The sequence below is a fragment of the Eptatretus burgeri genome, chromosome 7 (genome assembly GCF_056783735.1).
Source record: "Eptatretus burgeri isolate ZD-2024b chromosome 7, Ebu_testis_v1, whole genome shotgun sequence".
In the NCBI taxonomy this organism is placed as follows: domain Eukaryota; kingdom Metazoa; phylum Chordata; class Myxini; order Myxiniformes; family Myxinidae; genus Eptatretus; species Eptatretus burgeri.
In genome coordinates, this window is record NC_140967.1 from 104701614 (window position 1) to 104716638 (window position 15025).

The window sequence follows — 15025 nt, forward strand, 5'->3', positions numbered from 1 at the left end:
CCCATCCTCCCTCCCATGCAACCCATCCTCCTAAGTACATCTGGTAGGGCCTACTCCAGCTCGTGATTAATTAATGAACAGGATGAGAACAGCGAACACCAGGTACCCCAGCTCGTGTTTAATTAATAAACGATGAGATTTCAGACGAGTTAATTGACTCCATAGTAGCTTTAAATGGATCATTTTGTGATCATGTGACGAGGCCGCCATCTTTCCCCGAGCTGTCCCTCCACACGGAGTTGATCTCTCTCTACCGAACTACGTGATACTTATTTACTAATGTTCGATTACACAGATAACAAACATGGGGGGAAACATCACCTTCGTCCACCTGGGGTCGTGGATGTGTTGAGAGAACGAGGTGGTTGGGTGTGATTGTATAAAAGGTTATCTATTTATTACGTACGCAGGTACACACACAAACATGAATGTTCATTCACACAATTACCAAAGGGATATAAAGTAATAACGAGGTGAACCATTAGTCAGTGTGTAAACTCCTTTATAACAAGGTTTATCATGAATAACATAAATTAAATAACCACACGTGTGTTGTACGATGTTTGTTATCAGAATCCCAACTGATCACAACGAGCGATTTAAATCCTGTTCTCATTGGTGGGAAAAATTTCAAAGATAAAATATTCGTGTTGTTCATCAACCTTGGGTCACGTGGTTTTCACCGGAAGAGCTTAATCAGAACAAAAATATATAATTATATCTCGGTTGAAATACCAATGTAGACGAGGGAAAGGGGGCGTGGCCACAGTCCATTGTGACGTCACAATGACAATTCCAACAATAGAGAACTCCAAAGACAGAGCGGTATCGTTACATCTTCATTTCGTGGATATCCGTGCAGCAGCCATGTTTTTTCCCATCGCGCTGTTCGTGTTCACCGTCCTCGGAAGTGGAACGTCCCGTCCATCACAACAGGTAAGGGGGGATTGTGAGAAATAACAATGGATTGTACTCGGGGAAGGTACACAACACCATGGGAGTTACTTTCTTTGTAGTTTGGTAAATCAGGTCTGGACGGAGGATTTAAAATGGGGGGTTGGTGTGTGAGTGAGAAGTGTGTGAGTGAGGGGTGTGTGAGTGAGGGTGTGTGAGTGAGGGTGTGTGAGTGAGGGTGTGTGAGTGAGGGGTGTGTGAGTGAGGGTGTGTGAGGGGTGTGTGAGTGAGGGTGTGTGAGTGAGGGTGTGTGAGTGAGAAGTGTGTGAGTGAGGGGTGTGTGAGTGAGGGTGTGTGAGTGAGGGGTGTGTGAGTGAGGGTGTGTGAGTGAGGGTGTGTGAGTGAGGGGTGTGTTCCTTTAACCTGTTGGACCGTTCAGAACATGATGGGTTGTCCCGTCGAACACCGATCGAAGTTCGAGTTTAAGTTCAATTCACCAAGTGATTGGTGACAGGAAACACCACGTGACAGAAAAGGGACCACAAAGTGAATACACAGATTTACATCCATGGAACCGACTTTACTTTTTATAACATCACAAGTAAATTCATCATCTTGAAACGTCGAGAATGTGACACTTTAATATAATTTATTTATTAATATTCCTCCAAAACAAGGCTGAAAGACACTCAAGATGTTTGGGTTGTTCAGTACTGTAGTCGGTAATCTCTCACACGAACTCCAATCAGACGATTATCGAAAAATTGGCGATATCCGCCAAGCATGTGTGTGTGTGTTCGTGTGTGTGTGTTTGTGTGTGTGTTTGTGTATGTGTGTGCGTGTGTGTGTTCGTGTGTGTGTGTGTTTGTGTATGTGTGTTCGTGTGTGTGTGTGTGTATGTGTGTTCGTGTGTGTGTTTTTGTGAGTGTTGGTGTGTGTGTGTGTGTGTGTGTGTTTTGCTCATAAAGCATAATGTATTCTCTCTGCTAACTCCCCTACCCGCACATCTCTCTTCCTCTCTCTCTCCGGACGTGTCTGGACGGTGTTTCTCTCCAGATGTATCCAGGCGGTGTTTGTCTCTGGACGTATCGAGGTGGTGTTTATCTCCAGACGTGTTTGAGTCGTGTTTATGTCCGGACAGGAGTTTTTCTTCAGACGCGTCTGGGCAGTGTTTGTCTCCGGATGTCTTGACTCTGGATGCGTCAGGGTGGTGTTCTTCTCCGCACTGTATTTATCTCTGGATGTTTCCGGGCGGTGTTTGTCTCCGGACGGATCTTGGTGGTGTTTGTCTCTGGACGTATCGAGGTGGTGTTTGTCTCCGGACGGATCTCAGAGGTGTTTGTCTCTGGACGTATCGAGGTGGTGTTTATCTCTGGATGTGTCCGGGCGGTGTTTATCTCCAGACGGATCTCAGAGGTGTTTGTCTCTGGATGGATCGAGGTGGTGTTTATTTCTGGATGTGTCCGGGCGGTGTTTATCTCCGGACGGATCTCAGAGGTGTTTGTCTCTGGACGTATCGAGGTGGTGTTTATCTCTGGATGTGTCCGGGCGGTGTTTATCTCCGGACGGATCTCAGAGGTGTTTGTCTCTGGACGTATCGAGGTGGTGTTTATCTCTGGATGTTTCCGGGCGGTGTTTGTCTCCGGATGGATCTTGGCGGTGTTTGTCTCTGGACGTATCGAGGTGGTGTTTATTTCTGGATGTGTCCGGGCAGTGTTTATCTCCGGACGGATCTTGGCGGTGTTTGTCTCTGGACGTATCGAGGTGATGTTTTTCTTCAAACTTGTTCGAGTGGAATTTATCTCCAGACGTATCTGGGTCATGTTTATGTTCGGACACGAGTTTGTCTTCGGACGCGTCCGGGCAGTGTTTGTCTCCAGATGGCCTGGCTCTAGACGTGTCCGGGCAGTGTTTGTCTTCAGGCAGTATTTATAGTATGACCTGCAGAAAATGGATTTCAGACATTACTTTGTTTCCATCTTCAGTAACTCAATGTAGAATCATTTTGATGAGACATTATGAATCGTAATTAACGCTCCACACCACGTCTGCCAACCCTCCCCCCACCCCTCCTCACTCTCCTTCGCTCCCACACCCTCGTCTTTCTTTCTCCCTTCACCTGCTCACTCTCCCCCACTTCTCTCCCCCCTCTCTTTTTCTCACTCTTCGTATTCCCATCAGTGAAGAGACAGGTGATATTTTCCAATCTAAAATAAATACACCTGCTTCGTGTAATATTAAATAATGATCCCATAATGCGTGACCTCCGTGCCCTTGGAATCTCCTCTCTCATCATCACCCAGTTCAACAGTTTATTCAACACCTGAACCCCATCTTCACAAAGGCAGGTGTTCACTTCCACAGGTATCACATCAAGTCCCACTGATTTGCCATTTTTAAATCCTCTTAAATCGGCTATCTTGCCGAACGGTACTTTAAAAATAGAAATCAAAGATTCGAGGAGTAGCCTTTAAAAAGGAGAAGGCCAGTGAGTGTTGGCACACAGGTGAAATCCCATATTTAATCTTTCTTGCCTGCCCTTTATATTGTCCTTGTGATTCCTCTTTCCCGTGAGGATGTGATGAGGAACAAGAGAGTTTATCTTTGTTTGGAAACTTGATCAAAATGGTGGTTTACACAGAGAAACAGTGTTTCGATCTCTGATTCCGATACTGATTCCACCATCATCAGCAACTCTGAAGGTTCTCGATGTGTTGAAACTGATCAGTGGGATTTGGAATAAACTATTGAAGATAAAATTAGTGATGGAAACGATTTGGGGGGAATTGTGGAGCCGAATCGTTTCGATCCTGATGTGAGTGAATGAGACGAAGATGGAGACGATGGAGGTGTTGGTGAGGATGGAAACACCGGCCGGTCACGGGTTCACTCGACATTGATGGGGGATTGTAAGGGGATGGTGGAGAGAAGGGGGGTGTTTGTAGGTCGAGTGGGGGCGATGGTTAATGGAGGATTGTGGGGGACGTTGTAGGTGCAGTGGTCCTCTGTGTACACGTGCTGGTAGCTGGGTAGAGATGGTGTTCGGGTTTTGAGTGACGGCTGTTTCTTCCGCCTAATCGTGGGGATGGCATCCTCTCCCATTTGTGGTGGATAACCACGAGATCTCGCCATTTCTGTTGATTCATAACAGTTCTTCTCTATGACATCTTCTGAGCACAAAAGTGAACATTTTTAGGTCCGATCCACACTTGGGTATTTCGGACAAACCTCGTCCAATTTCTGGCAAACTTTGGGTGTTTCCACTGTTGGTGGAGCATGAAACTATCTCGGTTTGGATTACGAACTGTACAAGCACCATGGGCTCATCGACTCGGCATCTTTGTGGAAAATCGAATATTATTCTCCGTTTGAGTTAAATCGTACCACGATGTAACCCCTATTCAATGTGAAACGGATCTCGCGGTGTACTTCCAGGTGTGACGTCACGGCGAAGTTTGAAGACGGAGAAGATTTCGACTTTTATCACAAAAGTACCTTTTTTATAAATCGCAAATCGGAAAGACACATCATATCTATTTTGAGGATTATCAAAGGATAGATAATAATAGAGTCAAGGTGTTCTGAGCGTTGAAAAGCAATGTGAACAAGGGAAAGGGGGCGTGGCCACAGTCCATTGTGAGGTCACAATGAGAATTCTGACAATGGGGAACTCTTAAGACAGAGCGGTGTCGTTAAACCTTCAGTTCGTGGATAGCTGTGCACCAGCCATGTTGTTTCCCATCGCGCTGTTCGTGCTCACCGTCCTCGGAAGTGGAACGTCCCGTCCATCACAACAGGTAAGTGGGGATTGTGAGAAATAACAACGTATTGTACTCGGGGAAGGTACACAACACGATCTGAATCACTTTCTTTGTAGTTTGGGAAATCAGGCCCGGACGAACGATTTAAAATGGTTGGGGGGGGGCAGGGTTGAGTAAGGGTGTGTTCCTTTAACAAGTTGGACCGTTCAGAGCAACATGGGTTGTACCATCGAATACCGATTGAAATTCGAGTTTAAGATCAATTCACCAAGTGATTCATGACAGAAAACACCACGTGACAGAAAAGGGAACACAATGTGAATACACAGATTTACATCCATGAACCGACTTTACTCCTTATAATATCACAAGAAAGTTCATCATCTTGAAACGTCGATAATGTAACATTGTTTTAATAATTTGTTTATTTAAATTCCCCAAAACAAGGTTGAAATCTCCTCAAGGTTTTGGGTTGTTTTCAGTACACACTGCAGTTGGTAATCACACGCACTCCAATCAACCGATTACGGAAAAATTGCTGATACTGGCAAGTGTGTGTGTGTGTGTGTGTGTGTGTGTGTGTGTGTGTGTGTGTGTGTGTGTGTGTGTGTGTGTGTGTGTGTGTGTGTGTGTGTATGTTGTTCATAAAGCATAACATATTCTTCCCAAATTCCCAAATTTATTCCCAAAATTCCCAAATTTCTTCCCAAATCCTCATGCAAACCTGCACTGATAGTGTAGTAGATAGAAAAATCGTGCAAATTATGATACAAGCATCAGATTTGGCATTTCTGTTCTGCAGGGCTTTCTGATCAAATCTGCCTGATTGGCCATTTGAAAATCCAAATTTTGAAAAATTTGAAAAAAATAAAAAAAAAACTTCAAAAGAATTTGAAGTCACAGCTGGCTGAAATTCTTGAAGTGCAAGTGAACATCCCAGACAGAGAACCAAGGGGAGATGCAGTTATTATTGATGGCTCAGCACTTATCAATGCCCTACCTCCACGCACTTCAAAGATATTTGATGACTATGCGAAAGAAGACATCATCCCAAAGGTGGAATCCGATGGTGCCAGGTACGAGAGGGTGGACGTAGTGTTTGATGTGTGCAAGAAGTCAAGTCTGAAGTCCGAGGCAAGGTCGAAAACGGGGCAAGGAATCAGAAGAAGAGTGACAGGAACCAGTAAGACCCCAAGTAACTGGAGAAGCTTTCTTCGAGATGACAGCAACAAGACTGAGCTGTTTCACTTCCTTGCGGAAAAGATGTGTGAAGCACAGATGACAAGCACAGTCATTGTCACAAAAGGAGAAGATGCCATTAGCAACACAAGGAAGTCACTGGATGCTGTGTCTCCATGTTGTCATGAAGAAGATGACACTCAAATATTTGTACACGCCATGGATGCAACGACGGATGGTAGCAAGTCCATTATCATTAAGGCTAATGACACGGACGTATTAGTCATCGCAATATCTGTACTGCCACCCTTACAGGAACTAGGTCTTGAGAACATGTGGATTGCCTTTGGCCAAGGAGCCATGGATTCCAGTCCATGAGGTAGTTTCTGCAATAGGGCCTGAGAAAGCTGGAGGGATCCCATACTTCCATGCATTCACTGGATGTGACGTTGTGTCTGCCTTCCGCGGTAAAGGGAAGAAAACTGCATGGCAGACTTGGAACGCCTTTGATGATGTTTCTGAAACATTCACCAATCTCAGCCAGCATCCAACATTGATTCGTGATCTTGAATTTTTGAAGTTTTTTTTTTTTCCTTCAAATTTTTGAAAATTTGGATTTTCAAATGGCCATTCAGGTAGATTTGATTAGAATCCCCTGGAGAACAAATGTGCCAAATTTGATTCTTGTATCATCATTTGCACGATTCCTCTCAAAAATTGCTGTTATCTGCCCCACTATGAGCAAGCGTCGTACAAACGATAAACTCTCGAACATCCCATGCGCCATTGTGTTTGTATTCTCAAAAAATTCAAGATCATGCTCTTATTTTGTGATGAACTTTTGGGTTTTGTAAAATAATTGTAAAAACATTGTTTAGTTTAATTTTAAATGAAATAAACATTCCTCCTACCACTGCCCTTGTCCATTTCCACAGGTTATCCAGAATGATGCTGTTGAGGATGGAGGGATGTCTGTGGTTCGTGACGTCATGTTTGTCGCAATTTCCTTCCTTTTGTTTTATGTTCTGATCACATTTGATCCGTCACGTTGGTTCAACAAGAAGGGGAGCCCCAAAAGAAAGCTCTGCATTCACCGGTAAAGAACACAAGTGACTTATTCATCAATATTTATCAAGTCTTCATCTACAACGGAACAAGATCACTCAGATATTTGAAACGAGTTTATTGTGTACGATGTTACGTTGGATTTTAAGAACCTTAATATTTTTTGCTAAATATGGAATATGTTGTTTTATTGCTGGAGGAGATGACAAGGTGTCAAAAATCCATTGGTAACAATGTTTTTCATCCAATATTTTGGGGCCATCTTGGATTTCAAAATGGCCACCATGTTCCACCAAATTTCATAATAACTCAGGCTGTGATGTCATATGAAGTCTGTTTTGGTGGCAATACCCACATTTATCATGCCAAGAAGTTAAAAACACACAATTTTAATTTTCTTGAAGTTTTGGATGGTGATCATCTTGGATTTCAAAATGGCCGTGATGAACAAACCCACTTTTGCGATATTAATCAAAGTTAAATTTGGTGTAAATTCCTCATTGGTCATTTACAGGTGGGGTATAACTTTGGAAAGCCTTCACTCTGGTGAACTATTTGTAATTATAGTTGTGTATTCAGTAACCTCTGTCAAAAAACCTATGAAAGTTTCAGCAAAGTCTGTCTTTTAATTCATGAAAAATCTGCACTTTTGCAGTCCAGCAATGTCGATGTACTGCCCCTCATCGACGTGGTCTTGTAGAACACTGAAGAACTCTCGGTCTGTGGCAATACATGCAACACTCACTGGAGGCTGGATGATTGGTACCCTGATTTCAAGTGATTTAGCTTCACAACATGGACGCTGAATATACTTTTCCCAGTTTTTTTTGTGAAGCGGGACGTGTGGTGGTACAGAATGTCACGAGACAGTAAATCTCCAGAAGACAGCACGTCGGCAAGCCGAACTTTCCAGGCATCATATCCACGGTTGTTTTCAATTTCTTGGATTGTTTTCTCCCATGTTAACAGGAATTGGCCCTCCTGGAGTTTTTCATGGAATTTTGGCTCTTCCTCATCTGTGGTTGGTTGACAAAATACACATTTTGATTTGACAAACACTGGACTGCTCAAACGAGTCTGCTCTATAGATCATGAAGCACCGGCTCATACTCTTTGTCAGTGAAGTTGTGTCTTGTGAAGCAACAGCAAGTTTGCTTCTTCTTCTTTAATTTATATCCAGGGGATTCAGTTTTTTTTATGTCAATCTCTGTGACAAGTCGTTTTCTTAGCTTGAAGCTCGTTTGCTGTGATTCCGATCAGCCTTTGTCCAACTCACACAAATTGTGGATTGTAATAATCTGTCTTTTTCTGGACACACTTGAGAAAAGTTTCAAATGTTGATTATTAATTTTATTACTAAATGTGTACCCAGTACATTTCCCAATTCATCAAATGCTTGTTCCTCATTGGCCTCCGTATTTTATTACATTTTAACAAACAGTTTCCTCAAAACTCTTCATAGTTACTGAGTGACAGTTTTTCTTGCAGCTCTTTCTTTGATAATTTGATCCATGGTGAATATTCTACAAAGTCCATTTACCATTATCTTAATCTATGATGAACAAGTGAAGTAATTTAATTTTTTTATATCCAGTACGTGATGATATGAATGATGTCCCACACATGTGACACAAGTTTCTTGTGAATATAAACTAAAACTCACCAACTAAGTGTTGATTTCCAAGGAATAGTTTGTTGGTCAATGTCGAAGTTGTGGGACAAAATACTTCTGAAACGGATATTTTTAAATCCAAGATGGCCACCAAATGATGTCATGAAAAAATGTTACCAATGGAATTCCAGCGAAGTCAGACATAATTTACAATAAAGTCACAATTTCCATCTTTAACAAAACAAATGTAAAAGTTCATAACATGCTCCACTATTACATGAGATTCTTCAAATAATCAAGTGTGATTCATCGTTCCACATCGTTCCTTCAGACATTAAGTTACATCTGCAAGTTCCACATTCCGTTTCCTCCAGAACTGTAACACTCGTGGAACATGTTTGTTTATGTTTCACAAAACCATGTGTTCAATACTTCACATGTGATGTCATACTTTATTTTACCTTGAACTGAGAATGTTTGTTTGTTTTGTTACAGTTTACGATGTCGATGGAAAGTGAAACGGAAAAATGAATCGAAAGACGATCCACCATTGGTAACGGAGGTTCGGGAAACCGAACACCCTGAAATTGAGAAAGGAGAGGGAAAGGAGGTTCTGGAAATCACTGAAAAAATGGAGTTCATAGCAAAACAGAACATTGGTGACAAAGAAGAAGAGGAAGGGGAATATCAAAAAGAGAAAGAAAAGGTTTTACGAGCAGAAGAAGAAAAACTTCAGGAATATGAGGCTCGGTTGGTCGAAACCGAAAGAAATCTCCAACAAAGAGAGAAGTTTGTGCAGGAAATGGAACATGAGTTGTTGGAAAAGGACGTGCAACAGAAATTGGAAAAAGAATTATGGATAAAGGAGAAAGAGGACCGGAAGAGAGGAGAGGAGGAACAGCAGAGAAAGAAAAATGAAGAAGAGCAGAGCAAACTGAATGAACAGGAGAGGAAAAATGAAGAAAAGCTCAGGATGAGAAAGAGAGAAGAATCTACACGAGCAAAGGAGCGATTCCAAGTCCGAATGTGGGAAAAACGCAAAAATAAAGAACTTGATCAGAAAATGCTGTTTGTCGAACACAGAATGTTCGAGATTGATAACTGGAAGAAACGAGTGCAGCAGCGGGAGCGATACCTGCAGATAAGTAAAGAACAGGAGATGGAGTGACAAGGTGTGTTTGAAGTATTCATGAATGGGAAAGATGAGGAGATTAAGAAACGGCAGCTTCGTATGCACCAACAAGGAGAGGAGTTTAAAGATGGAGAGTACCGGCTGCTTAAATTGGACGAAGAGACTCGTCTTAGAGAGAGAGAGCACCGGGAAGAACAAAAACAATGTGAAATTAGATGGAAACTGAAAGAGTTCATGTTAATGGTAAGAGAACGAGAGATGAGGGATAGGAAAAATAACGTGGAGTTAAGGGAGAAGGAGGTCTTGGAAAGAGAGAACAAAGTACAAAATGCAGGAAAGCTTGATGAGAAAAACGAGGAAGAAGTGCTTGGAACGAATGATGGGCTGGAGCAGCGACAGCAGAAACAGGACAATGTTGATTTTCTGCCGACGACTGAACCGAAGCCTCACATTGATGATGGGCTGGAGCAGCAACAACTGTACAGTGTTGCCCTCCAACAACAACTGAAGCCTCAATGTGCAGACAAGTTACATCATCAGAAACAGCACGATGTTCATCGACTGCCGTCCAAACAGGAGACCCACCATTCTTCTCAGTCTGAGTTTCTCAAGGATGAACGAGCGGAAATTGAAAGGCGCAAAAATAACCTCGTGTTCCGTGGAGTGAAGGAGGGAAAAGGTGAACATGACAAGGAGGCTGTGGCAAAATTAATAAAAGCCATGAACCTGGAGATCGAACCTGAACGGACTTTCCGCATTGGAAGATATGTTGAGAACATCTTCAGACCCATGAAAGTTGTTTTTAGATGCGAGTCTGATCGGAATCGGGTTCTTACGAATAATAAAAAGATTCGGAATTTGAAGGATCCCTCTCTCTGGACAAGAAACATTTTCATCACTCCAGACTACACTCAACTCCAAAGAGAAACACTGGAGATGCTGCTGAGTGATCTTGACAAAAAGAGAGAAAGTGATCCAAACGGGAGATACACTATTAAAGGAGACAAAGTCGTCCTCCTGAAGAAGCCCAAGGGTGAACCTCATTTCCAGAAATGATGACCATCCCTCCTCATCTCCATAGATCACGAACACCCTCCTCATCTCCGTCAATCACGACCATCCCTCCTCATCTCCCATCCCACATTATACAGTCTCCTCTTGCTGCACACTTTAAAAGAAAGACAGAGTATATTCTGTTGAAAACAATTTCCTTCAACGCACGGTCTCTTCCAAACAAGTGATTGTACCTGAGATCACATCGGAGCCGAAACCGAAACCTTTTTTGAAAGTACAGACAAGGACAGGATTTCACTCCTGATGGATATTTTGCATTTAAAAGAACAGGAACCTGAACTTTTCTCGTGAAGGCACCAAAGCTGCAGAAAACCATGGTGGGGTCTTATTGCTGATGAAAAGGAATTCATCACTGACTTACATTGTTCATTGGCTCCCTCCTGAACGGAAACCTCACCGTGATGACGGACAGCAACAACAGAAGCCATCTGCTATTCAAGACCTACAACAGGTAAGAACTTTCCATTATCTTTTGACAGGTGGGGTGAACACACTGGGTGCAAACACAACCAACCCCAAGATCAAAAACACAACCAACTCCAAGATCATAAAACACAACAAACACCCAAGATCAAAACATTCAGTTGAAATAAATTTTGGAACTTTGTCTTTCACAGACATTGCTGTTAAAACTTCCTTTGATGAAGAAGAATCTCTTTAATTGTGGAGATAATTGTAATTATACTTTTTGTGGGAAGGTAACTTATTAACATGGTCATCCCCATGCAGAATATACAACAAGAACTTTAACTCCCTTCGGTTGGATGAGATCACCTGATTCACCTTTTCATCGATTACCTGTTCCATGCATTTCATTCTGTGGCCTTTTCTGAACAAGTTATCAAACTGATAAAGATATCAATGTATTTAATCTTTCATATTTCTGTTGTTGTTTTCCCAAAGACCCCTCAGAAGAGGTGCTCCTTCCTGCTCACCTGAAACCTTCCCACCGGTTGGAACGTAAGTTGCCAAGATTCTTGTCTTACATCACAAATTATTCCAAACTTTGTCTAAACTACATGTTCTTCACGTGCATCATGTCCCATTTTGTCTGTGCCTCAGAAGTGTTGAGGACAAACAAATATTTTGCTGAACTCGAATCCAGAGAAACAGCAAACAAATCTTCCAGGTGGTAAAAGTCTGGCATGAGTGTTAATGTATCCGTATCAAAGTCATGGCGTACACCTGGATGATCATTAAAATTAATTGTTTGAAAAATCCAGTGGGAGTTTGTGATGAAGAAAATAAAGGTGTGAAATTGAAGGCAAAAGAAAGAAGAAAAATTTAACTGAGATGCAGAAAACAATTGAGAGGAAATAATATTTCAAGGATTGTGTTGAAAGGTATGATAATGATGGAGATGATGATGACAATGCTATTGAGGGATTTTCACTTCCTTTTGTTGATGTGTGTGTGGAGGAAGAAGTTTCAGTCACGGCCACTGGAGAAGAAGATGTGATGTTTGGCAGTGGATCAATCATCACTCCGTCGTACAAGCTCCAGGAATGGAGGATGAAATATCAGACTCTTACAGAACGATGATCCAAGATTAAAAAAATAAACATCAGTCTCCAGAAGTACAGGTACTTAAACCTTCCATCTACCTTATATAATCACATCGTGCACGACTTAATTACTGTACAAACACATTTGCACTCCATTGTCTTTCACTTTTGTTTTTCTCCTCGCATCCTTCAGCTGAGACCCAGTGTACGAGTTGTACCTCGATGACCCAGTGTACGAGTTGTACCTCGATGACCCAGTGTACGAGTTGCACCTCCTTGACCCAGAGTACGAGTTGTGCCTCCATGACCCAGTGTATGAGTTGTACCTTCATGACCCAGTGTACGAGTTGTACCTCGATGACCCAGTGTACGAGTTGCACCTCCTTGACCCAGAGTACGAGTTGTGCCTCCATGACCCAGTGTATGAGTTGTACCTTCATGACCCAGTGTACAAGTTGTACCTCGATGACCCAGTGTACGAGTTGTACCTCGATGACCCAGAGTACGAGTTGTACCTCGATGACCCAGTGTACGAGTTGTACCTCGATGACCCAGTGTACGAGTTGTACCTCGATGACCCAGTGTATGAGTTGTACCTCGATGACCCAGTGTACGAGTTCTACCTGAACGACTCGGGAAATTCTACGTTGATGAGTTTTTTGATTGTGAATTTTGTTATTTTTAATTCCTGTGAATAAAGTTAACCTAAAATCTCTTCTCCTTTCAAATCATATAATGTACAAGTCAAAGGAATGGTGTCTAAAATATTGTCATGAAAATGGCTCCGAGGGAATTACAAATTATTTAAAAATTTTAAGTGTTTGTACATTTGTTTGTTGTTCTTTCACTCCCGAACCGAAGCATCCAGAGACTCAAAATTTTGGGTGTACTCACGTTAGAATCTGGACAAGGTTTTAGGTGAACCCATGTCGGCCTTGAAGGCCGTTTTGAGAGTGAAGGCCACGATGAGGTGAATATTGGGATGTGGGGTAAGGCAGTACTCAAACAGTAACCACCAAGAGGCCAATAACTCCAAAGCTTTTCAATGTACAACACGTCCTGAAACACCCATTTTCTTCTGAATCATTTCAAATGGTTGAATACTTTTTTCCTCGGCAGTGCTGGGTACCACCCCAGTGTGTTATACAATGCAAAATCCAAAACAGATTCAGGAGTTACATGTCAAAAACAAACACCTTAAATTAATCAGGACATCATCGTGATTATTCCACTTTCATTTCTCACAAAAGAGCGACTGAGCATGTAAAAATAAAGTGAAAATTCCCGAACCATGGGAGATGGTCAGGTATGGGAGCATGCGCCGGAGAAGCGTGTTGCTGCATCCACTTTGTGCCAGGACTCCAGGGCCTCCATCTGGCCATCCCCCAGGCAGATGCCTGGCTCATCCTTATCTCCTTGATATGCTAATCAACCTGCTGCAACCACGAGGCATGTGGTCGGCCCATTGGCCTCCTCCACTCACGAGGCTCCTCACTGAAAGAATCTGGTGAGCAGGATCAGCGTCAGGAAAACGAGCCACACGTCAAAACAGCCGCAGCGGATGCCCACAGACTATGCAGGAAACGAATCTCATTTGAGTCTCTCTCTCAGCAACCGCTCGTTGGACACAAAGTCCAACCAGCAAGAGCCGAGGATTCTCCGAAGGGAGTTGGTGCCAAAGGAATTAAGTCGCCGTCTCAGATCCCTGGTCAGAGCCCAAGTCTCACATCCGGAGAGCAAGACTGGAAGCATCAAGGACCTGAAGACCTGAACTTTCATCCTCTCACAGAGGTACTGGCAGCACCACACCCCATGATCCAGTGAATCCGTGACTCCCCAGTCCCGACCCAGACATCTATTGACCTCTGGGTCCCAGCCAGCAGAGACAGGACTATCACTGCCAAGGTAAGTGAATCTCTCCGTGACCTCAACATCCTCACCACAAACAGGTACAAACAAGATAGCAGCATCCAAGATGTCATTGAAAACCTGGATCTTAGTTTTGACCCAGGAAACGCGTAATCCCAGCGGCTCCGACTCCTCATTCAGCACCTTGAGGGTGTACTTTACACCGATGCAATGATACTTCCTTGATAAGTTTTTGATTGTGAATTTTGTGTTTTTTAAGTCATTCTATGATACTTCTGTACAATAAGACAGAAACGCCAAATTTTGGTGCCACTATTGAATATTTTAGCCCGTCCTATTGCTCTGACTTCCACCGTTTCCAAAGTCTTTGAATATCTTCTCAATTCCCATTTTCTCAATCACCTTGAATCTCACAGTCTTCTATCTGACCGTCAATACGGCTTTCACAAGGCAAGATCTACACGTGATGTCCTTTCTTACATTATGAATATCTGGGCCTCTTCTCGGAGAGACTTTGGGGAATCCTTTGCTGGAGGCCTTGATATCTCAAAAGCGTTTGACAGAGTTTGGCATCGGGGTTTGAGATCCAATCTTCCCTCTTTCCAAGGGGGCGGGGGGCGAGAGATGATGCCTCAGCAAACGTTGCTCGACCTTGTCTGAGGGAGGGGTGTGAGAAGGGGGTTGGAGAACAGGGAGAGAGATAGAGATAGAGATAGAGATAGAGATAGATAGAGGTAGAGGTAGAGGTGAGTGGGAGAGAGGAGTGTGGAAGAAGGGAAGAGCTCGGAGGGGGTGAGGAAGGAGGTAAGAGCTTGAAGGGGGGGGGGGATGAAGCCTCATTAGACGTTGCTTTCCGTTGCGGAAGGGAGGAGTGTGAGGAGGGGGAGGGCAGGGAGAGAGAGGATGGGCAAGGAGGGTTGGAGAAGCTCCGGGG

At 43.1% G+C, this 15025-nt stretch overlaps 1 protein-coding gene and 1 long non-coding RNA gene across 5 annotated transcripts in view; one reads left to right on the plus strand and one right to left on the minus strand.

Moving 5' to 3' along the window:
* Window positions 1-120: 120 nt before the first annotated feature.
* LOC147023996 (uncharacterized) lies at window positions 121-13383 on the plus strand. Of its 4 annotated transcripts, none has more exons than XM_085890118.1 (5): window positions 121-936; window positions 6770-6930; window positions 9007-11168; window positions 11621-12300; window positions 12416-13383. In XM_085890118.1, exons 1-3 carry the CDS (start codon window positions 787-789, stop codon window positions 9677-9679), a joined length of 984 nt encoding a protein of 327 aa, XP_085746244.1. In that variant the 5' UTR covers window positions 121-786; the 3' UTR covers window positions 9680-11168; window positions 11621-12300; window positions 12416-13383. The 4 variants fall into 4 exon arrangements, with proteins under 4 accessions (XP_085746244.1, XP_085746245.1, XP_085746243.1 ...); XM_085890119.1 differs by lacking the exon at window positions 121-936 and adding an exon at window positions 4118-4691; XM_085890117.1 differs by lacking the exon at window positions 121-936 and having other exon boundaries at window positions 6791-6930; window positions 11621-11677; window positions 11780-12300.
* Window positions 4986-15025, minus strand: part of LOC147023997 (uncharacterized) — a 12138-nt gene continuing 2098 nt past the window's right edge. Inside the window, exons 2-3 of the long non-coding RNA XR_015060503.1 lie at window positions 8973-9092; window positions 4986-6918 (exon numbers count right to left, since the gene is read on the minus strand). This is a non-coding gene — a long non-coding RNA (uncharacterized LOC147023997). The remainder of the gene's footprint in view (window positions 6919-8972; window positions 9093-15025) is intronic.